We start from the raw sequence: 27330 nt of genomic DNA, 5'->3' as shown, positions 1-27330 counted from the left end.
TTTTGCAGTGCAGAAGTTTTTATTTTTGATGAAGTATACCTTATCAATTATTTCTTTCATAGATTGTGTCTTTATTGTTGTTTCTAAAAAAGTCATTGTCATACCCAAAGTCATCTGGATTTTCTCTTCTATTGTCTTTTAGTATTTGGGTGTACAGTTGTTGCGGTACCATTTGTTCAAAACACTATCCTTTTTCTGTTGAAATGCCTTCACTTCTTTGTTAAATATCAGCTGACGGTGCTTATATGGGTCTGTTTCTGGGCTCTGTATCTTGTTCCATTTATCTGATTGTTCTTCCACCAATACCACACTGTTTTGGTTATTGGAGCTTTATAGTAACTCTTGAAGTTTTGTTCCTCCTCTTCAAAATTGTTTAGGCCATTCTGGGTCTTTTTCATATAAACTTCAGTCTATTGAAATTCACAAAATAACTTGCTGGGATTTTTTTTTTTTTTTTTTTTTTTTTTTTGAGACAGAGTGTCTCTCTGTCACCCAAGCTGGAGTGCAGTGGCCTGATCTGGGCTCACTGCAAGCTCCGCCTCCTGGGTTCATGCCATTCTCTCGCCTCAGCCTCCTGAGTAGCTGGAACTACAGGTGACCGCCACAACGCCTGGCTAAGTTTTTGTATTTTTAGTAGAGACAGGGTTTCACCGTGTTAGCCAGGATGGTCTCAATCTCCTGACCTTGTGATCCACCTGCCTTGGCCTCCCAAAGTGCTGGGATTACAGGCATGAGCCACTGCGCCCGGCCCTTGCTGGGATTTTCATTGGGATTGTGTTGTAATTAAGATAGATCAAGTTGGGCCAGGCGTGGTGGCTCAAGCCTGTAATCCCAGCACTTTGGGAAGCCGAGACGGGTGGATCACGAGGCCAGGAGATTGAGACCATCCTGGCTAACCCGGTGAAACCCCGTCTCTACTAAAAAATACAAAAAATTAGCTGGGCGAGGTGGCGGGCGCCTGTAGTCCCAGCTACTCGGGAGGCTGAGGCAGGAGAATGGCGTAAACCCAGGAGGCGGAGCTTGCAGTGAGCTGAGATCCAGCCGCTGCACTCCAGCCTGGGCGACAGAGCGAGACTCCGTCTCAAAAAAAAAAAAAAAAAAAAAAGATCAAGTTGCGAAGAAATGACATCTTGACAGTATTGTCTTCCTATCCATGTACATGGAATATCTCTTCATTTATTTAGACTGCCAGTAATTCACTGAGCATTTGCTGAGGGTTTACCATGCCTTAGTCCTAGGACAGAAAACTAAGGATAAACAAGTTTTGTTGTTGTTGTTTTTGAGACGGAGTTTCACTCTTGTTGTCCAGGCTGCAGTGCAATGGTGTGATCTCAACTCACTGCAGCCTCCTCCTCCCAGGTTCAAGTGAGTCTCCTGCCTCAGCCTCCCAAGTGCTGGGATTACAGGCATGCACCACCATGCCCGGCTAATTTTTGTATTTTTAGTAGAGATGGGGTTTCACCGTGTTGGTCAGGCTGGTCTCGAACTCCTGACCTCAGGTGATCCGCCCACCTCGGCCATGGGATTACAGGCATGAGCCACCACGCCCAGCCCGGATAAACAAGTTTTATATTTTGTTATCCTTTAAGTTAGTTTTTTGGCACAAAGAATATATGATGTTCCTGGCCGAGAGTTAATTTCCTTTCATTAGTAAAGGAAGGTAGTGCTTTTATAGGACATTAGTAATATACTAATCTTTTTTTTTTTTTTTGTAGGATCAAAAGAAAAAGGTAGTTTAGCCCTTGCATCCTTAGAGAATTCTTTTGAAGTTTCCATGTCTTTAAACTTCTGCTTCTTTCTTTTCTTGGTGTGTCAGTATAGGACACAATTTAATTTGACATATGTTAGATTTGTTTTCATGCAGTGGAATAATTTTTTCTTTCAAGGAGCTTCCAAGTGAACAGGATACCTTGTCTGCAGGCAGACAATAGAATGTGTTAGCTCACTGGTTTATCCCTTTGTAGGCTGGAAGTATCGGTTCCGGATTAATTTATTATTGCCATGATTATAATGGAGGATACATTTTTCTATAAAAATAATCAGTGTACTATTTCAAATAGATTGCAATCTTTTTTTTTTTTAAATTTAAAACATTTTTAAATTTTATTGAGATAAGGTCTCACTGTGTTGCCCAGGCTGGAATGCAGTGGCCTGATCTTGGCTCATTGCAACCTCTGCCTCCCAGGCTCAAGTGATCCTCCCACCTCAGCCTCCCGAGCAGCTGGGACCACAGGTGCTTGCTACTATGCCTGACTAATTTTTTGTATTTTTGTAGAGATGGGGTTTCACTCTGTTGCCCAGGCTGGTCTCGAACTCCTAACCTCAAGTGACCCGCCAGCCTTGGCCTTGTAAAGTGCTGGGATTACAGGCGTGAGCCATTGCACCCAGCAGTTGCAGTCTGAAGTGTCAGAATTTTAATTCTAGTAATACTCCTAATTGCAATTTTTTGTTCTAACAAAATGCTGTGTAAAAATAAGTAATATTAACTGGTTTTCATGAGGTAGTATCAGAGCTAAAAATACCAGTGGGCACAGTGGTATCCCAGCTCCTTGGGAGACTGAGGTGGGATGATTGCTTGAGCCCACAAAATCAGGGCCAGCCTGGGCAACCCCATCTCTAATAAGAAATCAAAAAATAGGCCAGGTGTGCTGGCTTACACTTGTAATCCCAGCACTTTGGGAGGCTGAGGCAGGTGGATCACCTGAGGTCAGGAGTTTGAGACCAGCCTGGCTGACATGGTGAAACCCTGTCTCTACTAAAAATATAAAAATTAGCCAGGCGTGGCATGCACCTGTGTTCCCAGCTACTGGGGAGGCTGAGGCAGGAGAATTGCTTGAATCCAGGAGACGGAGGTTGCAGTGAGCCGAGATCATGGCACTGCACTCCAGCCTGGGTGACAGAGTGAGACTCCATCCCCAAAAAGAAAGACAGAGAGAGAGCGGGGGGGATAGAGAGGGGGAGAGAGAGAGAGAGAGAGAGAGAGAGAGAGAGAGAGAGAGAGACAGAGAAACAGAGAGAAAGAGAGAAGCTAAAATATTTCAAAATCTATTACAGAGTATTGAAGTATTGAGTGCAGGGTTCTGTCCAGCTCCACTACTACCTAATTATCTGACCATGGCCCTAGCTTTTCTGGATTTCATTTTTCATTTGTAAAACCAAGAAGTTGGATTAAGGTGACCTACTCTAATAGTCTTTTAAGGCTAGAAAAAGAAAAATGTTTTTCCATGTTGGAATATTTAAATAGATAAAATCAGTCTGGTGTTAGCCTTTTTTGGGTGACATTTATTCTTATATAATTTCAAATAAGAATAGCAAAGGAATTCCTTTATACCTTCTATGCAGTTTCAGCAATTTTTAACATTTTACCCCCTTTGCTTTATTATTCTGTCTCCCTCTATATATGTATATATAAATGGATTTTTTCTTTTTCTGAATCATTTAAGAATAAATTGGAAGCATTGTGCTCCCTTACCACAAAACGTTTACATCTATATTAGGCAAGAACAAGGGCAATCTCTCATTTAACCATAGTACCTTAATCAGAATTAAGAAATGGTTTTGTTTTGTTTGAGAGAGAGTCTCACTCTGTTGCTCAGGCGTGAGTGCAGTGGTGGGATCATGGCTCACTGTAGTCTTGACCTCCTGGGCTCAAGCAATTCTCCCACCTCAGCCTCCTTAGTAGCTGGGACCACATGCATATGCTACCCTGCCTGGCTAATTTTTTAAATTTTTTTTGTAGAGATGAGGTCTCGTCTTGTTGCCCAGGTTGGTCTCAAACTCCTAGGCCCAAGCAGTCCTTCTGCTTTGGTCTCCCAAAGTGCTGAGTTTACAGGTATAAGCCACTATGCACAGCCTAAAGTTTGGAAATTTAACATTGATACAATACTACTATACAATATATATATACAAGATATAAAATACAATATTGTATCCATATTGAAATTGTCCATTTTCCCTAGAATCTACAGAAAGTAGTTTGAGAAATGGTAAGTTATAGTACTGTGAAAAACAATCCTATATAACTACAGTTTGATATTTGTTTACAGTTAATTTTAGGTAAAATTTGCATATAGTGAAATGCATAAATTTTATGTGTATAATTCAATGAATTCTGTAAAATGCTTATACCCATATAACCCAAGCCCTATCACTATATAGAACATTTTTATCACTCTAGCAAGTTCCCTCAGTGCCACTTCTTAGTCAGGTATCACTCTACCTACCTTTGGTTAAACACTTTTCTTATTTTTTTCTGATTAGTTTGCCTCTTCTGAAACTTCATATAAATAGATTTTTTTTTTTTTTTTTTTGAGACAGAGTCTTGCTCTGTCATCCAGTCTGGAGTGCAGTTGCACAATCTCGGCTCACTGCAACCTTCACTTCCAGGGTTCAAGCAGTTGTCCTGCCTCAGCCTCTCGAGTAGCTGGGATTACAGGCACCCGACACCATGGCTGGCTAATTTTTGTATTTTCAGTAGAGACGATGTTTCGCTGTGTTGGCTAGGCTGGTCTCGAACTCCTGACCTCAGGTGATCCGTCAGCGTCGGCCTCAGCCTCCCAAAGCGCTGGGATTACAGGTGTGAGCCGCCGTGCCCAGCCCAAAACTTCATATAAATAGAATTATACACTCTCCTTTCTTGTGTGTGACTTCTTTTGGTCAACATAATGTATGTTAGGTTTATTCATACTGTTGTATGTATGAATACTTTATTGTTTTTATTGTTGACTAGTATTCCACTTTATGAATATACAGTTGTGCATTATCCTGTTGATGGACATTTGAATTGTTTCTTGTTTAGTTCTATTTTTGAGTAAAGTTGTTTTGAACATTCTTGCACAAAAATTTTGCAGGTGTTTATTTTCATTTCTCTTAGATAAGGTAAATACCTAAGAAAGAAATTTGCTGTGCCATTGAGTAGGTATATGTGAACCTTTAAGAAACTGCCAACCTTTTCCCTAAATAGTTGTACCATTTAAAAATCCCATCAGCAGTGTTTGAGAGTACAGCTTGCACTAAACACCCTTCTAAACATTTGGTATTGCCAGTCACTTTTATTTTACACATTCTATTATGTACCTCTTTGTGGTTTTAATTTGCATTTTCCTGATAACTAATAATGTTGAGCACTTTTTCATGTGCTTATTGGCCATTTATCTGTCTTCCTTTGTGATGTGTCTGTTAGAATATTTTGCCCATGTCTTTTTGAAACGGAGTCTCACTGTGTCGCCCAGGCTGGAGTGCAGTGGCATGATTTTGGCTCACTGCAACCTCTGCCTCCCGGGTTCAAGCAATTCTCCTTCCTCAGCCTCCCAAGTAGCTGGGATTACAGGCTTGCATCCCCATGCCCGGCTAATTTTTGTAATTTTAGTAGAGATGAGGTTTCGCCATGTTGGCCAGGCTGGTCTCAAACTCCTGACCTCAGGTGATCCTCCTGCCTTGGCGTCCCAAAGTGCTGGGATTACAGGTGTGAGCCACCATGCCCAGCCCCTTGTCTTAAATTAAAAAAAAAAAACTTTAATTCATGGATTCTTTCTTCTGCCAGCCCAAATCTACTGTTGAGTCCCTTTATGGCAGTTTTCATTTTGTTTTTTGTCCTTGTCAACTCCAGTGGTCAGTGATTCATCGGAGGTTGTACCTAAGCCTTTTAATTTAAGCCAGTGATGTTTTCACCTTTTACTGTTGAATCTGTGTTTGTGGTTCGGAGACTACATTTGTGGTTGAGGGAGCTGATAAATTTGTACTGTGTTCAGCTAAAGAGTAGAGGCTCAGATGTTCTTTCTCTATTTACTTCTCAGAAGGCTTAGCTTTGGACATGAGAACAGTCTTCTAGAACACCAGGAAGACTGTGCTCTTAGCAGGTCTCTCCTTCACCGATTTCTCCATTGAATTTTTGACTGGTCTGTCTCTATTGGTGTTACAGCAAGTTGTTAGTCACCAGTGATTGCTAGCTGCTGGCTCTTTTGTTTTTGACAGTGCCCAGGGCATAAATTGCTCCTTAGTCTTGATCCAAATAAAGTTGGGCACCTTGGCAGGGGCAAGATATTGCCAGTCTTTGATAATCCTTTCCCCATCCTTTCCTGGAAACAATCTCTGTGCTATGAAGCAGGAGGTGGAGAGGGTGGTGGTGGTAATGGGGGCCTGTTATTCACTGGCTATCCTATCTGGGACCTCCCTAAATAGCAGAAGCTTGGGGTTGGGGAGTTAGGAGCTGATACTGCGGCTCACTTTGCATCTTCCTCAGCACAAAGCCTTGTGAGATGCAATCTCTGGATGTTCACTGGTTGCAAACATACAAACCTGGAATAGCTCTAGGAAACTGGGAGTAGTGGGAACTACCACTGAGCTGCTGAATCCAGTGGAACAACTCTTCTGCAACACAGAGCTGTGGGGAACAGAGGACTGCATAAGCTGTCATTAGCTATTACACTTTGATCTTCCCTACCGAGTAGCATTTAGGAGTCAGGGAAAAGTTGCCGCTTTCAGGCTGCCCTGAAGGCTCTTGCATAGCCCTTCCACACACACAGCTGTGGAGGGTGGGGCCATCTTCCTACTGTCCTCACCGAATTCCATAGATTAGGCTTGTCTTAAGCTTTTTAATCAATCTCCAGAGACTTTGAATGATTGTCTTTGGTAATTTTGACTAGTTTAATAGATGTCTCTCTAGAAAAGAAGTTTTACCTAACTCGTCACACTACCATTCCCAATACAGTTGACCCTTGAACACACAGGTTTGAACTGTGGAGGTTTACTTATTTGTAGATTTTTTCTTTCTTTTTTTTTGAGACAGAATTTTGCTCTTGTTGCCCAGGTTAGAGTACAATGGCACAATCTCAACTCACTGCAACTTCCGCCTCCCAGGTTCAGGTGATTCTCCTGCGTCAGCCTCCCGAGTAGCTGAGATTACAGACATGCACCACCATGCCCGGCTAATTTTGTATTTTTAGTAGAGATGCGGTTTCTCCATGTTGGTCAGACTGTTCTCAAACTTCCAACCTCAGGTGATCCTCCTGCCTTGGCCTCCCATAGTGCTGGGATTACAAGTGTGAGCCACGTGCCTGGCCAGTTTTTTCAATAAATATATTGGAAAAGTTTTCGGAGATTTGTGACACTTTGAAAAAACTCACAGATGAACTCCATAGCCTGGAAATATCAAAAAAATTAAGAAAACATATGTCATGAAAACATAAAATATGTGTAGGAAATGCTGCGGGATAATTAAGGAATCAGGAGACTGAGGGGTTGAGGAGGACTTACTTAATTATTTAGGTGCACTGACTCAGTTGGATTAACATCCAAAGGACCGAGCCCTGAACAAAGAGTCAAGCTACCTTTTAAGCATTTCGTGGGGTGGGGGGAGATCTGTGCAGGGGGAGGCATATTATAGAAGCGAGAAACAAAGACAGTTATTTAATTAAGACATGCATTACTTTATTTCTTACTTTTCAAGGAATAACATGTTTTACGACTTGAGATTATCTGTCTAGTGACCTTACAGCTGCACAGCTGGAGAAACGGAGTCTTCACAATGCCTGGGAATGGGAGAGATAAGGCTCACTAGCCACAGAGAGAAAAACAATCAGTTAATTTTAAAGGACTCCATCTCTTTCTCTTCCTCAGGGGGAAGTAGGTTTTCTTACATACAACTGAGTTTTTGCTTATACAGTCTTTAATTTCTTTTAATTCCTATTCCAGTACTAGTCTATTTTATAATTTACTACCATAAAATATATACAAATCTATTATAAAAAGTTAAAATTTATCAAAAATGCATGCAAACACAGACTGCATGGTGCCGTGATTCTAGGGATTCCAGGAGGCACTGACTCATAGGTAGGCTTGCCTCCTAGTGTTGAGAGCCAGGATGGGGTTGATGCTGGAGTCTAGTGCAGTTTGATTTTTGGCATGATATCTTCTGGGGGACGGCAGTTAGGTGCTTGAAATGAAATATTTTGGGTTAAAAATTAGTATCCCTGGCTGGCGTGTTGGCTCAAGCCTGTAATCCCAGCACTCTGGGAGGCTGGGGTGGGCGAATCACCTGAGGTCAGGAGTTGTAGGCCAACCTGGCCAATATTGTGAAACCCCATCTCTACTAAAAAATTTAAAAATTATTTGGGTGTGGTGGTGTGTGCCTGTAGTCCCAGCTGCTTGGGAGGCTGAGACAGGAGAGTTGCTTGAACTAGGGAGGTGGATGTTGCAGTGAGCCAAGATTGCACCACTGCACTCCAGCCTGGGCAACATAGTGAGACTCTGTCTCAAAAAACGAAACAAAATAAACAAACAAAAAAAAAACAAAAAACAAAATTAGTATCCCTGAGCAGTTCAAGAAATGGAGATTAATAATCATTTATATATTTTCCTTACCAGGGTCATTTGTATGGTCTGAGATAAATCATACTCTTTTTTTTTTTTATTGTTTCTAGCTGCTTCATTCAGTTGTTACCTAGGTAACATAGTTGGAAGCTACTTAAAGCATGAGATAGAAGACTTTATACCTTCATCAGTGTTTTCTTTAATCAAATTGCTTTCCTCCTAGTAACAGGAACTGCTGCTTTGCAGATTCACATTGTATTCTATAGTAAGTGCTGCTCCCTGGAATCAGGCAACATTGTGCCTCTGCTAAATCTAGCTGTGATAAGTATAGGGAATAGGAATTGTGATGTGACGTGTTAGATCGAAGGAAGGATCCCTATGCAGTTTTGAAAAAATGGGACTCTGAAAGATTAGCCCTGGATAAAGTGCTATATGGGGAATTTGGGCAATCAGAGAGCACATCGGTCCTGAATGGGGTCAGGGGAAGTGGTATCAAAGTCAGTAACAGATAAATCTCAAAAATATAATGTTGAGCAAGAGAAAACAGACATATCAAGTACATATTATATGATTCATTTATACAAAGGTTAAAAATGAGCAAAATCCATCTGTAGGATTAGAAGTCAGGATATAGTTACTCTTGTGGAAGGGAATGGGTAGTTACTTGAAGGAGGGCATAAAGGGGGGCTGTTGAGATGCTAGTGATACTGTTTGTTGATCTGGGTACATTGGTATGTTATGTTTGTGAATATTAATTGAGCTACACACTTATGTCCTGTGTAATTTTCTGTATGCATGTTATACTTCAATATTACATTAAAAAAGAAATTGTTCGTAGTAGGTCAGTTCTGTATATATGGAGATCATGTCTAATTGCCCACAATTGGGAATTGGATAAATAAGAACTGGTTAAATTGTGTTATGTTCCCCATACTCCTGGGGAATACTGTATCATTTTTTTTTTCTTTAGACAAGGTTTCACTCTGTTACCCAGGCCAAAGTGCAGTGATGTGATCACAGCTCACTGTAGCCTCAACCTCCTAGGCTCAAGTGATCCTCCCACCTCAGCCTCCTGAGTAGCTGGGACTATAGGCGTGCATCACCATGCCTGGCTAATTTTTGTAGTTTTTGTAGAGACAGGATCTTGCTTTGTTGCCTAGACTTGTCTTGACCTCCTGGGCTCAATTGATCCACTTGCCTTGGCCTTTCAAATTGCTGGGATTACAGGCGTGAGCTACCACACCTGACCCTATATTGCTATTTTTGAGAATGAATAATTCTATATGTACTGATATGGAGCTGTTGTTAAATGAATAAACATTTTCAGATTATATATTCCATTTATAGAAAAATGAAACACTATGTACATATGCTTGTATATACATAGAAATTACCTGGAAGGACACACACTAAATAATGAACAGTAGTTAGCCTTGAAGACTGTTTTATGGGTAGTGTGACTGGGGAACATTGAACTTTCACATAATATTTTTTATACCATTACATTTCTTTTTTTTAACTGTAAGCATGGATTACTCTTATAACAAAACTAATTTAAAAAGTAAATTACAAATACTATTTTAAAAAGACAAATAGATTGGGAGAAATAATGTTGTTATTCAGGTAAAATCTCCAAAGTGATATTAAAAGAAAAAAAGGAATTGTGGGAGAAATTAGAGCTTCCCAAGAGGAGTTAAGAAGAGTTAATATAGTTCTACCTTACTTCACCCTAGAGGATGAGGCAGATTTTAATAAGTTTTTGAAAACAAAGTGATTGTCGGCACTTACTGTAAAGTATAACTGAATTGCCTCTCCAATTCTTTTAGTTGATCCAGAGTACCAGAAGGAAGCAGAACAGAGACATCGAGAATTGGCAACTAAAGCTGGAGGATTTAATGACTTTGCAACTTTAGCTGTCATCTTTGAACAATGCAAATCAAGGTATGTAAGGTAGTCCTTTGTCCTGGAAAATGTCAGTTTGATGTATGGTTCCAATATGTACCTATGTGGCTTGTGACACTAAAGTTCAGTGTCACAAGATGATATTGACTTTAAGGTATTTTGAATTTCAGTGAAGTTATCTATGTCAGATGACTGTTGCTTAGTAGGTATTTATTATATAATACTGATTATCTTCTTTTCTCCTCAAACTTTTCATGAAAATGACCTTATAGAATTTTGCTTCTATATAGGTAGTCTACATTAAAAAATGATTGAATATTTGCTATTGCATATATAAGTAAAGAAATTCATTTACAAATTATTTTTTAATTTAGTCAGGGCACCCTCATTAATTTAATTGTTTTTTTCAAATTTCCTAAAATTTTTTTAGTACTTGGACAGGTCTCCTGAAGGAACTGACAGTTGTTTATGGGTTTCCACTTTTGTAATAGAAATGAGAATTTTAGATTGTCTTTTACTTAGAGAAGATATTTTAAAGATACCAGTTTTTTGTTTTGCAGTGGAGCTCCAGCTTCATGGTGCCAAAAACACTGGATTCATTGGAGGTGCTTATTTTCTGCATTTCGTGTGGAAGCTCAACTTCGAGAACTAATCAGGAAGCTTAAACAGGTGATTGCCGTAATTTTTTTTTTTTTGAATAGCATTTTGGACCTAAATATTTCATATTGAATTTTCATTGATGTACATTAGCACCCTTTCTATTCTACCACCCTTCCTTTCTATTTGTTTCTATGTACAGCCATCTCCCTGACCCCATGAAAGATTCCTAGTAGTAATAAAAGAATTGTATGTGCAGAAATGAAGATATTTAAAAATTGCTTTCCTGATATATAATTGACGTGCAATAACCTACACATATTTAAGATACACACTTTGATGAGTTTTGACATTCGCATAAAACAGTTATCAAGATAATGGGACATATCCATCATCTTCTAGTTTTCCCATTCCCTCCCTTTTTTTCTTTTTTGAGGCGGAGTCTCAGTGTGTCACCTAGGCTGAAGTGCAGTGGCATGATCTTGGCTCACTGCAATCTCCGCCTCCTAGGTTTAAGCAATTCTCCTGCCTCAGCCTCCCAAGTAGCTGGGATTACAGGCTTGCATCACCATGCCCAGCTAATTTTTGTAGTTTTGGTAGAGACGGGGTTTTGCCATGTTGGCCAGGCTGGTCTCAACGAACTTCTGACCTCAAGTGATCCACCTGCCTTGGCCTCCCAAAGTGCTAGGATTATGGGCATAAGCCGCTGCACCTGGCCTCATTCCCTGTCATAATCCATTGTCTCACCTAGCAGGCCCTCCTGCCTCACCTACTCAGGTAACCACTGATCTGCTTTCTGTCATTATCCAGTAAGTCCTCACTTAATGTCATCAGTAGTTTCTTGGAAACTGTGACTTTAAGCAAAATGATATACAGCAGGCCCTAGAAAAATATTGCTTTATTCACCATTGTTTTAACACTGATGAGAAAAAAAAAAATCTTAAAAATTTTGCTTAACTTTACAGTTTTTAAGAACTTATTGACATTGAGGACTTACTGTATATAAGTTTGCATTTACTAGCATCTTACATAAATGGAATCAAACAGCATATGCTCTTTGTCTGGCATCTTTTACTCCTCATGATTATTTTTCAATTTACATATCTTATTTTGGTAAAATATTTAATATAAAATTTACCTCTACTGGGCATTGGTGATTCACCCCTATAATCCCAATGCTTTGGGAGGCCAAAGTGGGACGACCACTTGAGGCCAGGAGTTCAAGACCAGCCTGAGAAACAGTGAGACCTGTCTCTACAAAAAATTAAAATAATTAGCTGGTTATGTTGGCACACACCTGTAGTGTTGGCTACTCATGAGGCTGAGGCAGAAGGATCACTTGAGCCCAGGAGTTCGAGGTTGCAGTGAGGTATGATGCCACCACACTCTAGCCTGGGCAACAGAGCAACACCATGTCTCAAAAAAAAAAAATTTTTTTACTGTTTTTATGTGTACAGGTCAGTGTACACTTAAAACATTCACAGTGTTGTGCAACCCTTACCACTTCTCCATCTCCAGAACTTTTTTTATCATCCCATACTATAATAAAACTCCATAACCATTCAACAATAACTCCCCATTCCCGACAGGGCATGGTAGCTCACGCCTATAATTCTAGCACTTTGGGAAGCCGAGGTAGGGGGATCACTTGAGCCCAGCAAGTTTGAGACCAGCCTGGGCAACACAGCGAGACCTTGTCTCTACTAAAAAAAAAAAAAAAAAAAAAAAAAAATTGGCCAGGGGTTGTGTCACACACCTGTAGTCTCACCTACTCAGTAGGCTGTGGTAGAGGATTGCTTGAGCCTAGAAGATCCAGGCTACAGTGAGCTGTGATCACACAACTTCACTCCGGCTTGGGTGACAGAGTAAGACCTTGACTCAAAACAAAAACAAAAAAACCTACCCATTATCTTCTTTCTCCAACCTCTGGAAACCACTATTATACTTTCTCTGTTTCGCTGCGAATGTTTTCTGTTTGCCTTGTCTTCAAGTTCATTAATCTTTTCTCCTGCAGTGTCTAGTCTAATCTGCCATTAATCCCATCTAGTATATTTGTCATCTCAGGTGTTGTATTTTCACTTCCAGATGTTGGATTTCAGTCTTTAAATTTTTACATTTTATTTTTCAGGTCTCTACTTTTTGAACATACGTAATCCAGCTATACAGAAAATTATAATAAAATATAATTAAATCTGTGTCAGTTCTAGGTTGATTTTGATTGATGTTCTCATTATGGATTGTGCTTTTTTGCTTTACATCATACCTGATAATTTTTCAGCGGATGCCAAACATTGTGAATTTCACCTTGTTGGGTGCTGGATATTTTTGTGTTCTAGTTACTTGAAAATGGTCTTTGATCTTTCTTTTTGGGTCTTGCTTGCATGATTTGTTAGGTGGAATCAGGGCAGTGCTAAGTGCAGTGCTAGTTATTCCCCACTACTGAGGCAAGGCCCATCTGAGTACTCTTCCTAACATCACACGAATTATTGTGGTGTAGTATTTTCATGTGGCTTATAGGAACAGGCACCATTACTAGCCCTGTGAAAACACCATGCCCTTACTTCTTATCCTTTTAAGTGGTTCTTTTCTTGGGCTGGTAGTTTCCTCACATTCATGTGCTAATCACTATTCAGCTCAACACTTGAGGAGGACCTTCTGCATCTCTCTGGAGTTGTGTCTTTGTACGCTTCTCTTCTCTCCTGAACTCTTGGCCTGTGAATTCTAGCCATGTTGCTCTTCCTGGACTCCCAGCTTTGTCTCTCTAACCCAGGGAGTTCTCTGAGTTCCATTTGGGCTTCACTTCCCTGTATCTTGGTCTGCAGTCTTTCTTAAGGCTGAAGTTGGGACAGTTGTTGGGCGTACTGCATTTATTTCCTGTCTCTGTCCTTTATTGCCTGATATTACAGTGTTTTGGAAATCATTATTTCATATGTTTTGTCCATTTTTTTGGTTTTAGGTGGAAGGGTAAATCTGGTCTCTCTTAATCTATGTTGGCCAGAAACAGAGGTCTTTAGAAATGGGGGTTTTTCAAAATAAAAGATTATTTCAAATTGTACTGTGAGATTTACCACTCTATATATTCTTTTTACAGCAAAGTGATTTCCCAAGAGAGACCTTTGAAGGCCCTAAACATGAAGTACTACGAAGGTGTCTTTGTGCAGGCTATTTCAAAAATGTAGCTCGAAGGTAAGCAATAAGGACTTGAGAGATGGATCAAGATATAATACTGTATTTGACTAACTATAATATTGGACTATTTAATATTAAACATTGAAGATTTGATTTAAGCTCTGTGATGATTATGATGTGAATTACAATGACCAGGGACAGCTGCAGTGGCTCAGAATGTGGTATTAGAGCTCAAGTAGGGTAGGAGGGGTATGTTTGTAGGGTGGCTGTCCAGCATGGGTTATCTTCACTTAAGGCAAGTAACAAGAGTTTTCTTTTTTTTTTTGAGACGGAGTCTCGCTCTGTCGCCCAGGCTGGAGTGCAGTGGCCAGATCTCAGCTCACTGCAAGCTCCGCCTCCCGGGTTCCCGCCATTCTCCTGCCTCAGCCTCCCGAGTAGCTGGGACCACAGGCGCCGCCACCTCGCCCGGCTAATTTTTTGTGTTTTTAGTAGAGACGGGGTTTCGCCGTGTTAGCCAGGATGGTCTCGATCTCCTGACCTTGTGATCCGCCCGTCTCAGCCTCCCAAAGTGCTGGGATTACAGGCTTGAGCCACCGCGCCCGGCAGTAACAAGAGTTTTCTTACAGAGGGGTGGCCCTGTCAATAGTGTGAAAGCCAAGTAGGTTGAGCATAGCATCCCTGAGGAAGGGTAGCTTGGCATGGAGTGTTAGGGCTTGAGCAAGGGTAGGGAGGGGTTATTTGGTTTGGGGCATCAGTCTGAGTGTAGTGAGGAAGGCATCTTTATAGATAAAGGGCAACAGTGATGGTGATGGAGATTCATTAAATACAGAGGAATTGATCACATAACTCTGTAAGTGATAATGGTGAAGGGAGTTAGAAATACCGAAAGTGAGAAAATAGGAATGATCTCTGTGCTGTTGGATTGAAATTTCAGAGTATCATTATGAAGTTATGGGTTTCATTATAGATGGATGCATGGACGGACACTGGAATAAAAATAGATGTTAGTGGGTGTATATATGTGTCTTTGTATGTATGTAAATATTTATATGTATATATGCCCTAGCTCTGAGATAATAACAATGAATAGATGTAGTGCCCAGATCTTGACTTGGGACATCCATCTGCCACTTAAAGGAATCAGGGGTCTTTGGAGAAATGGGGCTGGAAAAATCCAAGATGAGCCCAGAACATATTATTTTGCCAGCAAATAAAGAAGTGATTACCAAAGGTTGAGGCTATGTCAGAAGAATATAGGAGCCAGCATGAAGAGGCCCCAAGTGATCAAATATGAGACACTTTAAGCATCAAAATAAGTAATGATAATAGTGGATTATTACGGACTTAATAAAATGTGAAATCATATGTCTATCGTGGTATAAATAAAGGAGTAAAAGTTTAATGAGAAATGGAATTGTTTACAAGCACCTCTCCATAAAATTTTTGTTAATTACAAAAGCAAAAAGTAACTTTACAGTGGAGATTCCTGGTATATGCTACCTAAATCAAGCAATCAAAGTGAACATAATGAAGTAAATCAAAATCATGTTCTTCCTAATAGGATACAATGAGAAAAACACAGCATTATGTCTGTGATATTCCTGCTAAAGATGCATAACCTGAATCTAATCATCCTGAAACAGACAAACTCAAATTGAGTGACATACCACACAGTAACTAGCCTTGACATCTTTAAGGGTGCCAAGATCATGAAAGTCAAAGACTGAGGAAGTATTCCAGAATGAAGGAGACCAAAGGGAAATGAAAAATAAAGGCAATGTATGCTTCTGAATTACATCCTTTTGCTATAAAGGATATTAAGACATTCAGTGAAATGTCAGTGGGGTCTGAGGATTAGATGTTAGTAATGTATCAGTGTTAATTTTCTGGTTTTGATGCTTATAGTCATGTCAGAATGTTCTTGATTGTTGATTGTAGGAAGTGCACACTCAAGTATTTGGGGATGATGGGGTATTAGGTTGGCAGCTTACTGTCGAATGATTCAGGTAAAAAATATTTTTTTGGTTGGGCACGGTGGCTCACGCCTATAATCCCAGCACTTTGCGAGGCCGAGGTGGCTGGATCACAAGATCAGGAGATCTAGACCACCCTGGCTAACATGGTGAAACCTCGTCTCCACTAAAAATACAAAAAAAATTAGCTGGGCGTGGTAGCGGGTGACTGTATTCCCAGCTACTCGGGAGGCTGAGGCAGGATAATGGGGTGAACCTTGGAGGTAGAGCTTGCAGTGAGCCCAGATCGTGCTGTTGTACTCCAGCCTGGGCGACAGAGCGAGACTCCGCCTCAACAACAAAAAAAAAAGGTTTTTTTACTTGCAACTTTTCTGTAAATTCCAATTGTTTCACACTTTTAAAAATATGGTATGTCTTGATTACCCGCTGTATGCCAAACACTGGGCAGGTACTAAAAATAGAAAGGTAGAGTAACATGAGTCCTTACATCATTCTTGATGATACCTGAGTCTAATGGAGGGTACAGATATGTAAGTGAATAATTACAATGCAGTCTGATCTGGGTTATACTATGAATACATACAAAGTACTATAGGAAATAAATTATGACGAACTAGGGTTATTATTTTGACAAGTTTTTTGGAATGATAGGTAGGGAAATGTAGAAGAAAATAAGGGCATGAATTAGAAAAATGATAGATTAATTGTCAAGTTCTAGAGTAGTGAAAAATCATCCCTTTAAAAAGAGATGCAGCATAATATAACATAAACCGTATTTAAGACAGAAGAACCGTTTAGGACTTGGTTTTACCATGCGTTAGCGCTGGTGATCTTGAGAAGTCTAGCTAATTTATTTGAGTTTCAGGTTTGACCTTTTAATAAAGTTCTGGCTCTCAAAGCTCACAGATTATTGTTAATATTACTACTGATTCCTTATACCTAATTGTAGTGACTGTTTAACTTGTGTAATTAATTTAAGATGAATTGGTACAGAGGTTGTAGTGACAGTTGAATAAATGTAAGCCTCTGCTTATAATGCTCTTCGTAATAGAACATACTGTAATTGTTCATTGCTGAATGTAATGCTTCATTTACTTCATTGCTTTACTGTTGTAGTCTTTATCATTTTGTTTTTCTGTTTATAGATCTGTTGGGAGAACATTTTGCACAATGGATGGGCGTGGAAGCCCAGTTCACATTCATCCTTCCTCAGCAGTAAGTAGTTCATTTTTAATAAAGGGAAGAAATTTGTAAAGTTGTAGAAATAAGTAATATACAAATGTCTTCTACTTTTCACTTTGGGGTTAAATGTACATATATCTATATTACATAGATCTATAAGGGTATTGGTTGGCCCATGCCTCCTGATTGAAGAAGATAGGAATTAATTGAGAAGGGTTTGGACTATCTGGTTGGTCTAATGTGGAATAGGGCAGGTTATTGAGTTATCATCCTTAAAAGAAATGTTTTGTATAGCTTCATGAACAGGAAACCAAACTTGAATGGATCATTTTTCATGAGGTATTGGTTACCACCAAAGTCTACGCAAGAATTGTATGCCCAATCCGTTATGAATGGGTAAGAGACTTGTTACCCAAGTTGCATGAGTTTAACGCACATGATTTGAGCAGTGTGGCCCGACGTGAAGTGAGAGAAGATGCAAGAAGGAGATGGACAAATAAGGAAAATGTAAAGCAGCTAAAGGGTGAGGAAATAATTTGTTCTATTTTTAAGCACTATGCCATACTGCTTCCTAGTAGTACTTTACTATTTTTGTTTATAAAAATGTTGTGACCGACCTGGGCAATGCGGTGAGACCCCATCTCTATAAAAAAAAAAAAAAAAAAAAAAAAATTAGCCAGGCATGTTGGTGTGCACCTATAGTCCCAGTGACTTGGGAGGCTGAAGCAGGAAGATCGCTTGAACCCAGGAGTTTGAGGCTGCAGTGAACTGTCATTTCACCAGTGCACTCCAGCCTGGGGGTGACAGAGTGAGGCACTATCTCTAAAAAATATATATACACACACACACACACACATATACATACATATATATATATGATTTGTGCATTATTAACTCAGCGCCCTTTGTTTCCAAGGGGCGCTCTCTCTCTCTCTCTCTCTCTCTCTCTCTCTCTCTCGTCTTTCTTTTTCTTCTTTGAGACACACGATTTTGGCTCACTGCAGCCTCCGCCTCCCAGTTCAAGCTATTCTCCTGCCGCAGCCTCCTGAGTAGCTGGATTACAGGCATGCGCCACCATGCCTGGCTAATTTTGTATATCCAAGGGGCTTTTTCTATGAAATATTAGGACCCTGATTGGGAGGCATAAATAGTTGTGGTACTGAAATAGGACAGAAAGTTTATCAGCTCACATATACAGAAAACTTTTTAGTAAAGCTTTTTGAGGTTGAATCATGAAGCATGTTGTATTTTCTTTATTTGACATCACTGAAAAATAGAATGGTGAAGAGTTTTGCCCAAGAAATCATAGAAAAGTCTTTAGAAATGTTAGCCACTAGGTGTTTTATTACAGTATTATAACACTGTGCCACATGCTTGAATTAGGGTCAGTTTTTCTGACTCATTGACCTTGGTGCTCTTAATTTTGTAACCATAGACTACATTGCTTTTGAAAGGGCAAAATTTAATTTTCTCTTTATTCTTTTTACTTTGTTAACATTGAAAAATCAGGGCTTCTCTTTCTTTTAACATTTCTAGTACTGATTCTCAAAGCTAAGTTTTATTGGATTAATTTATAATGTTTTCAGATGGAATATCAAAAGACGTCTTAAAGAAAATGCAAAGAAGAAATGATGACAAATCCATATCTGATGCACGGGCTCGTTTCCTTGAGAGAAAGCAGCAGAGGACCCAGGACCACAGTGACACACGGAAGGAAACAGGCTAAAGTGGTGAATCCTCCAATTCAGGAAGTAGGAAAAGCAGCCAGGAAATGTGCTTCTACTTTGCCAGTTATTTCAGACAGCACTACCAAGAGGAAGTGGTCAGCACTTGTTATTGGCCTATGAACTAAAGCAAATCAAAGCTCATAAATCAAAGCTCATCAGTTCCCATAAATGCAATTGTCAAAGAAAAGATCGGGTTGCCATAGTCATAAGCAATGATACATGAAACCAATGAAAGACAGTACATGTAATATTTTCCTCAGTACAGTTTTGCTGGCCTTAACTGGTATCAAACGCTGTCATTGAGATGTTTTCAAAGAACATTGAGTTGTATTTAATCAGCGTGTACTCCATTTGCATTGAAGCATTAAAAATTATTTTCCTTAAAATCTCTTTAAGGCCTTCTTGTTGCTGTTAGAATAGTGCTATATATCAGGTATGTGACCATTTCTTTCAGAAGGCTGAACATAAGAGGTTTCTACTCAGCAATACTTAGATGTCTAACCATTTAATTGCTACAGAGCTTTATAGATACTTAGAGAAAAGACTTAATCAGTTAGTAAATAAAATTGCCTATGGCAGGATTCTTTCTTGAATTAATATTAATCCTTAAATTGATTTTTCTGGGATTATACAAATTCCTTTTTATATCAAAGTATATTGTTTAAAACAGTAGCTATAGCCATTAACCAAAGGACAGATGATATATATATATATATACACACACATATAAGTTCTTTTTTAGCTGTACCTACGTACTTATATCAGCACCATGTATGTAGGTGTGATAGTACTTTCAAGCAGCCCCTCCACCTGGCCTACTCTGTTATTTCCACCTGCTTGGGAAGGGCCATTTAACTTCCATTATGCCAAACTTGGGATGGGATTTTCAAAGCAGGCAACACTATTTCATCATGTTTCAAATTGGAACCTTGAGGCTAGTTAGTATCACACTCAGGCCACACTCAGCACTTGCCCACTCTTGTTTACTGCCTTGTATTCTAGTTATTTGTGTATTTGTCTCCCTCACTAGATTATACGCTCCTCGTGGGCAGGGACTGTCTATTTTCATCTTTGTATCTTTCATGCACCTAGCATAGTGCTTTGCACATAGTAGTCACTCAATGTTTGTTAAATAAAGCTATTAGTGTCATTAAAATTCAAAAGACAGTATAATGTGTGTTTTTAGATATTTTGTGTAAAAGTTAAGAATCTAAATTTTTTATCAATAACTCTTCTAGTTATTTCCTTTGGAATCTAGTTTTATGTTCAATAATAGAAACTTGAAATCTTTATCAAAAATCACAAGGACCCAAATTCATGTGTTTGTCCCTAAAGTAAGGTGAGTGATGATGGTTTCTCCAAACCTTTCCAGTGTTTTAATTTGTTCATTTTTATTTTTAGTGCTCTAGACACTGTTATTAGCACATATTAATCATTTAGTTCTGTCAGTCTCTCTTCTCAGGTGTATTGTATAAGGGCGTTTCCTTAGACGTGGTGGGAGTGTGTGTGGATTCTTGGAATGAAAGCTCTTCTAGTTTAGTAAATATTAAGCAAACATTCTGAATCTACACATCACACTCAAATTATATCAGTTGTTTTGGTAATGTCCTTTATGGCATTTTTCTGTAGTTCAACATTTAGTCTAGGATCATGTATTATATTTAGTCTCTTAATCTGGAAAGAGTCCTCAGTCCTTATCTTTCACAGCATTAACATTGTAAAATAATACAGGCTAGTTATTTTATAAAATGTTCTCAATTTGGGTTTCTCCAATGTTTCTTCATGGTTATGCATTTTTAACTAGAATACTGCATAAGTAGTAGTGTCATGGTATCACATCTGGAGGTACATGGCATTTTCCCCTTACTGGTGGTATTAATTTTAATTACTTATTAGGGTGCTTTTTAAATTATATCAAACTGGTTATCCTTATAATTCATAAATAATGTGGGGGGGAGATACTTTTATTATATAAAATATATTGTTCCTTATAAAATATGACATTTTAGATTTACCATCAATTGATGGTTCTTGCCTGAATCCATTTTATTCTTATGGCTGCAAAATGGTGATTTTTTTTTTCTAATTCTTTTCTATATTTGTTGGTATTATATTGTAAGGAAGAATTTTCCTTGAAGGATGAATGTCTGATAAACAGGTGGGTGCTAAGAAGAGCATAGATCAAGACAGAGAATTATTTATAGAAAGCACAGGGGGTGTTTGAGATGGTGGCAAACAGTTGAGTTTACTTGGTGCATAGTATATATATAGGAGAGTAGGTGGCTGAAAATGTTGAGGTCAGATTATAGAAAGCTTTGAAAACCAATCTGTGGAATTTGGAATTACTTTATGGATTTGTTAGAAGGGAAGGACATCATTACAGTTTTGTGATAACTGTGACAGTGTTATTGATAAAAAATTTCTGTATCTCAGTTTGCATTTAGAGGACTGTGAGAGTAGTAGTATCAAGGGAATGCTGGATCTAGTTAAGGCAAGAACGTGGAAGCAGCCTTGGAGGAAAGGTGGGTTTTATGGAGGAGTTTGTTCTTAAAAGAATGGGAATACACCTTCAAGTTACTAAATGAAACAAAACAAAAAGAATCAAAGACAAATTTTTTTTTTTGAGATGGAGTTTTGCTCTTGTTGCCCAGGCTGGAGTGCAATGGCACGATCTCGGCTCACCACAACCTCGGCCTCCCGGGTTCAAGCAGTTGTCCTGCCTCAGCCTCCCAAGTAGCTGGGATTACAGGTGTGTGCCACCACGCCTGGCTATAATTTTTTTGTATTTTTAGTAGAGACGGGGTTTCACCAGGCTGGCCAGGCTGGTCTTGAACTCCTGACCTCATGATCCACCCACCTCGGACTCCCAAAGTGTTGGGATTACAGACACGAGCCACTGCGCCCCTCTGACAAATGTTATAATGGAAAAATGGGCAAAGGACGTGGCTGGTCCTTTTATAAAAGGGGAAACAAGAAAGGTCAATAAATAAAAGAAGACAATGAACCTAACTTGTAATTAGGGAGGTGGCATTCATTTCCATCAGATTAGCAATAATTAATACTCCTGAATAGTGTTGGAGGTGAAGAATAAATTGTTCTTATTTAATTAATTTTTTCATACAGCTCTATTGCCCAGGCTGGAGTACAGCATGATCATGACTCACTACTACTTTGATCTCCTAGGCTCAAGCAGACCTCCCACCTTAGCCTCCTGAGTAGCTGAGAGTACAGGTGTGTGCCAACACACCTGACTAATGGTTTTTTTTTTTTTTTTTTTTTTTTTTTGAGATGGAGTTTTGCTCTTGTTGCCCAGGCTGGGTTCAAGCGATTCTCCTGCCTCAGTCTCCCTAGTAGCTGGGATTACAGGCATGTGCCATCACACCCGGCTAATTTTGTATTTTTAGTAGAGACGGGGTTTCTCCTTATTGGTCAGGCTGGTCTCGAACTCCCGACCTCAGGTGATCCACCTGCCTCGGCTCCCAAAGTGTTGGGATTACAGGCATGAGCCACCGCACCCAGCTTACTAATTGTTTTAAAATTCAGTTTTTGTAGAGATGGGGTGTCACTATGTTGCTCAGTCTGGGTCTGGAACTCCTGGGCTCAAATGATCCTCTTGCCTTGGCCTACCAAAATCCTGGGATTATAGACATGAGCCACAATGCCCAGGCCAGCTCTTATTTTAGAGAACATTTTGGCAATATCTAGTAAAGTTGAAGCTGTGTACAACCTGATACCTAGTAAGTCCACCTCTAGACTTAGGTGGTCTTTGACTAGTGTATCACATCTGGAGGTACATGGCATTTGCCCCTTATTGGTGATACTAGTTTTGATTACTTAGGGTGGACCCAGTAAGTCCACATTTAGACTTAGGGGTTTCTCTAGACTAGGAACTCCCAGACTATACACAATATTCTGTGCCTTATAAAATTGGACTCCTATAGGTTTAGCGTTAATTGCTGATGATAAATACATAAAAGGTGTTTTTTTTGTTTTTTGTTTTTTGTGTTTTTGAGACGGAATCTCGCTCTGTCCCCCTGGCTGGAGTGCAGTGGCGCGATCTTGGCTCACTGCAAGCTCCGCCTCCCAGGTTCCTGCCATTCTCCTGCCTCAGCCTCCCAAGTAGCTGGGACTACAGGCACCCGCCACTGCGCCCGGCTAATTTTTTGTATTTTTAGTAGAGACGGGGTTTCACCGTGGTCTCAATCTCCTGACCTTGTGATCTGCCCACCTCGGCCTCCCAAAGTGCTGGGATTACAGGCGTGAGCCACCGTGCCCGGCCATAAAAGATGTTAAATACAGCATTCATTACAATGTGAAATACACCATCGTTTCTAATAGAAAAAATCTGAAAACAGCACCTATATATATCTATATCAGGAGGGAAAAGGTTTAATAAATTGTGATATGTTCTTACTGTTGAATTCTACAGCAGTGAAAGTGATTTTTGAGGTTCTTGATGTGTACTCCTATTTAGCAGAACAGATGAACCAGTTCATATTCCAACGAGCAATATATGAAAATGCCAGTCTTACTACACCTCATAGTTCCCAGTCTTCTAATTATTGACAAAAGGTGCCTCATTATTCTCTTAATTTATATATTTAGATATTTAATGCTTTTTCCATATGTTCAAACTGTAGGGAATAATAAAATTATCTGATTTGAATTTGATAAGCCAGATAGTAAATATTTTAGGCTTTCTGGATGTGTAATTTCTGTTGCAGCTACTCTGATGTTGTAGTATGAAAGCAACAACAGACAGTACGTGAATGAATATCACTGTGTGATATTTATTGGAATAAAACTATGGAGAATGAAATTCAGATTTCACATGTCAGGAAATACAGTCAGCCCCCTGTATCTGGGGGCTCAGTATCTTGGGTTCCACACCCACAGATTCAACCAACCACAGATTTCAAGTATTCCAAAGAAAATCCAATAAAAATAATACAATAATGAAAGATAATATAAAGAAAAAACAACAGAGTATAACAATATTTACATTGTATTAGATGTAAGTAACCTAGATATGATGTAAAGTATGCAGATGAAGATGTGCGTATATGCAGATACTACCCATTTTATATGAGAAACTTGAGCATCAGCCAGATTTTGGTATCCTCAGGGGGAAGTCCTGGAACCAAACCCCAGCTGATACTAAGGGATCACTGGATTATTGTTGTGATTTCAGGTTTTTTTCCTCTGAGATGGAGTCTTACTCTGTCACCCAGGCTGGAGTGCAGTGGCACTATCTTGGCTCACTGCAACCTCCGCCTCCCAGGTTCAAGTGATTCTCCTGCCTCAGCATCCTGAGTAGCTGGGATTACAGGTGCATGCCACCACACCCAGCTAATTTTTGTATTTTTAGTAGAGATGGGGTTCCCCATGTTGGCCAGGCTGGTCTCAAACTTCTGACCTCAAGTGATCTGCCTGCCTTGGCCTCCCCAAGTGCTGGGATTACAGGTGTGAGTCACTGCACCTGGCCAATTTCAGTTTTTTACCACTTGTACTTGAATCTAGAAAAGCTACTTTTTATATTACCATTCTAACTTAAATGATCACTTCATTTGCAAGAAAAGGTCTTAATGAAATGTCAGATTTTTTTGGCTTTTACTTTTTCTTCATAGCAGAGTTGATGAAACAGCATAATATCAAGGAATCAATAAATTTAAATAGTAATCTTTATTCTTCCAAAGATTTTTAAAGTAATCCTTATTACTTGTTAGCTGTTTCTTTAAACTTAATACATGAATAATACAAAATTCCCTCGTGAAGCTGTTAAAGATTTTTCAAAGAAAATGATTAGTCACAGCTGAGCATGGTGGCTCACACCTGTAATCCCAGCACTTTGGGAGGCCGAGGTGGGCGGATCCCGAGGTCAGGAGCTCGAGACCAGCCTGGCCAACATGGTGAAACCCCATCTCCACTAAAGATACAAAAAATTAGCTGGGTGTGATGGTGCGTGCTTGTAAACCCAGCTACTCAGGAGTTTGGGGCAGAAGAATCACTTGAACCCGTGGGGGCAGAGGTTGCAGTGAGCTGAGATCGTACCACTGCACTCCAACCTGGGTGACAGAGCAAGACTCCATCTCAAAAAAAAAAAAAAAAAAGATTAGTCACATTCCTTGTCCAAATAAAATCCACATATTTTTTTCACCTATTATTACTTGGTTCTCAGGTAAAACATAGGAAATGAGATGAGTGAACCCAAAATACAGCCCAGCACCCTGTTTAGTGCTTTGTATATGGGAGGTAATTATTTATAAATGATTGTTGTGCCAACTCCAGATGCAATTACTAACAACATAAAGTAGCCTAGGCTTCAAATTAAATGAGTGGTATAATCAATAAATGCTTTAATAGCTGGAGAAGTAGGGTAAATGGATTTTTTTTTTTTTTTGAGATGGAGCCTTACTCTGTTGCCCAAGCTGGAGTGCAGTGACGCCATCTTGGCTCACTGCAACCTCTGCCTCCCGGGTTCAAGCGATTCTCCTGGCTCAGCCTCCTGAGTAGCTGGGACTACAGGCGCCCACCACCACACCCAGCTAATTTTTGTATTTTTAGTAGAGGTGGGGTTTCACCATGTTGGCCAGGATGGTCTTGAACTCCTGACCTCAAATGATCCACCACCACTTCGGCTTCCCAAAGTGCTGGGATTACAGGCATGAGGCACGTGCCTTGCCAGTAAATGGATTTTAAGCTGAGTTTCTGAGGGAAGAGTAGGACCTGGACTGAAACAAAAAGGGAGACAGAATTTGTGTGGTTGGGGAGAGGAACCAGATGTAAACGATGGAAAAGTTGGTGTCACTTTGAGAAGGAATTTTTGGAAGGGTTTTGCAATGTCCAGTCTGTATCTTGGGTTAGCACTAATAGATCAAATGGAGAATAATTTGAGTGTCACTCATTCCTACCGATAGAAAAATTTTTAAGTAGCTTGGGCTGGGATTTTTTCTCATGTGCCATTGTGTAAGTGTCTGCTACTTCATTTAGTTCCCTTTTTAAAAACTGAATTTTTACTACTTCTGTGCAAAGGTTAAACATTTTCTTAAATAAATAATGGCATGTTTAAGCCTTCCTCAGTAATAAGTATAATCTTATCTCTACATCTGATCAGGTGGGTCAACTATATAGTAACTAAAATAGACTGTAATAGCTGTCTTCGTCACGTTAGTTTTTATTTTCACCATGCCTGTAGAATGCTTTATATTGTAGTCCCTTATGATCTGAGGTTTCATTTTCTGATGTTTCAGTTACCTGTGTTCAACTGTGTCCAAAAATAGGTGACTACGATATATTTTGAGAGAGACCACATTCACATAACTTTTATTATAGTACATTGTTATAATTGTCCTATTTTCATTGTTAATATCTTACTGTGCCTAATTTATAAGTTAAACTTTATCATAGGTATATATGTATAGAAAAAACATAGTGTATACTGTATGGGGTTCAGTATTAGCTGTGGTTTCAGGCATCCTCTGTAGAGGTCTTGGAATATATCCCTTGTGGATAATGGAGGACTACATATTCGAGTGGTTGGTGGACTTAAACTAAGGAGACCTTTTCATGACTCTTGGTGCTAACAAGGTTGACTCGGAAAAGAAAAACAATTTATATCAATAAATCTAAGGTAGGCTTATATGAGTGCTGCATACTTTTCATCACTGCAGTGTTATGGAATGAAAAGTAGTTGTATGGGTTTTATACTATACAACATTAAACTCATAGTTATTTGGAATATGAGCAACCAGGAAAAGCAACCAGCTATTTGGTTTGCTTTACATAGTAATCTACTTTTAATAGTCATGACAGGATGAGGTATGGCATTTTAAAAAAAGTAATACCTAGTGTATCCTAGGTTTGGTACATACTCGGATTAGGCTACATTTGCAGGAGTACTATACAACAACTGTTCACTTTGATGAATCTGAGGCCTTTGAGGTTCAGAACTGCTTTCCCTATATTGTTTTTTTTCAAAAAAGGCTTTACAAAAAGATTTAACATTTGAGTATTTAATTTTACATTGTAGGTACTGGAAAATATTTGTTGAAGAAATTAGATTATAATTCCTTAAAACTTTATTATTGAGGCCAGGCGCGGTGGTTTACGCCTGTAATCCCAGCACTTTGGGAGGCCGAGGCGGGTGGATCACGAGGTCAGGAGATCAAGACCATCCTGGCTAACGCGGTGAAACCCCGTCTCTACTAAAAATACAAAAAAAATTAGTCGGGCACGGTGGCGGGCGCCTGTAGTCCCATCTACTCGGGAAGCTGAGGCAGGAGAATGGTGTGAACCTGGGAGGCGGAGCTTACCGTGAGCCGAGATTGCGCCACGGCACTCCAGCCTGGGTCACAGAGCAAGACTCCGTCTCCAAAAAAAAAAAAAAAACAAAAAAACTTGACCATTGAGTTAACCAAAACGTTACCAGATCTCAGTTCTTAGCTATTCTGTTGTGAAGAAGTGAGAGGTTTACTACCATTAACAAAGCTGCAGATGTACACTGCTACCGG

General features: G+C 39.5%; 2 protein-coding genes across 5 annotated transcripts in view; one reads left to right on the top strand and one right to left on the bottom strand.

The window, feature by feature from the left end:
- The window catches only part of DHX40 (DEAH-box helicase 40), a 45677-nt gene extending 25694 nt beyond the window's left edge, over positions 1-19983 (top strand). For all 3 annotated transcript variants that reach the window (XM_050764675.1, XM_050764677.1, XM_050764676.1), the window contains 6 exons: positions 10137-10251; positions 10773-10881; positions 13901-13995; positions 17057-17126; positions 17388-17616; positions 18680-19983. In XM_050764675.1, the coding sequence (XP_050620632.1) occupies positions 10137-10251; positions 10773-10881; positions 13901-13995; positions 17057-17126; positions 17388-17616; positions 18680-18819 (758 nt within the window). In that variant the 3' untranslated portion in view covers positions 18820-19983. The remainder of the gene's footprint in view (positions 1-10136; positions 10252-10772; positions 10882-13900; positions 13996-17056; positions 17127-17387; positions 17617-18679) is intronic.
- SKA2 (spindle and kinetochore associated complex subunit 2) overlaps positions 1-27330 on the bottom strand; it is a 976874-nt gene that overhangs the window by 470140 nt on the left and 479404 nt on the right. The window lies entirely within an intron of this gene.

This window comes from Macaca thibetana, chromosome 16, assembly GCF_024542745.1.
Source record: "Macaca thibetana thibetana isolate TM-01 chromosome 16, ASM2454274v1, whole genome shotgun sequence".
Classification (NCBI taxonomy): Eukaryota; Metazoa; Chordata; class Mammalia; order Primates; family Cercopithecidae; genus Macaca; species Macaca thibetana.
Note: the sequence above shows the minus strand (reverse complement) of the source record. Positions and strands in the feature narration are given on the sequence as shown.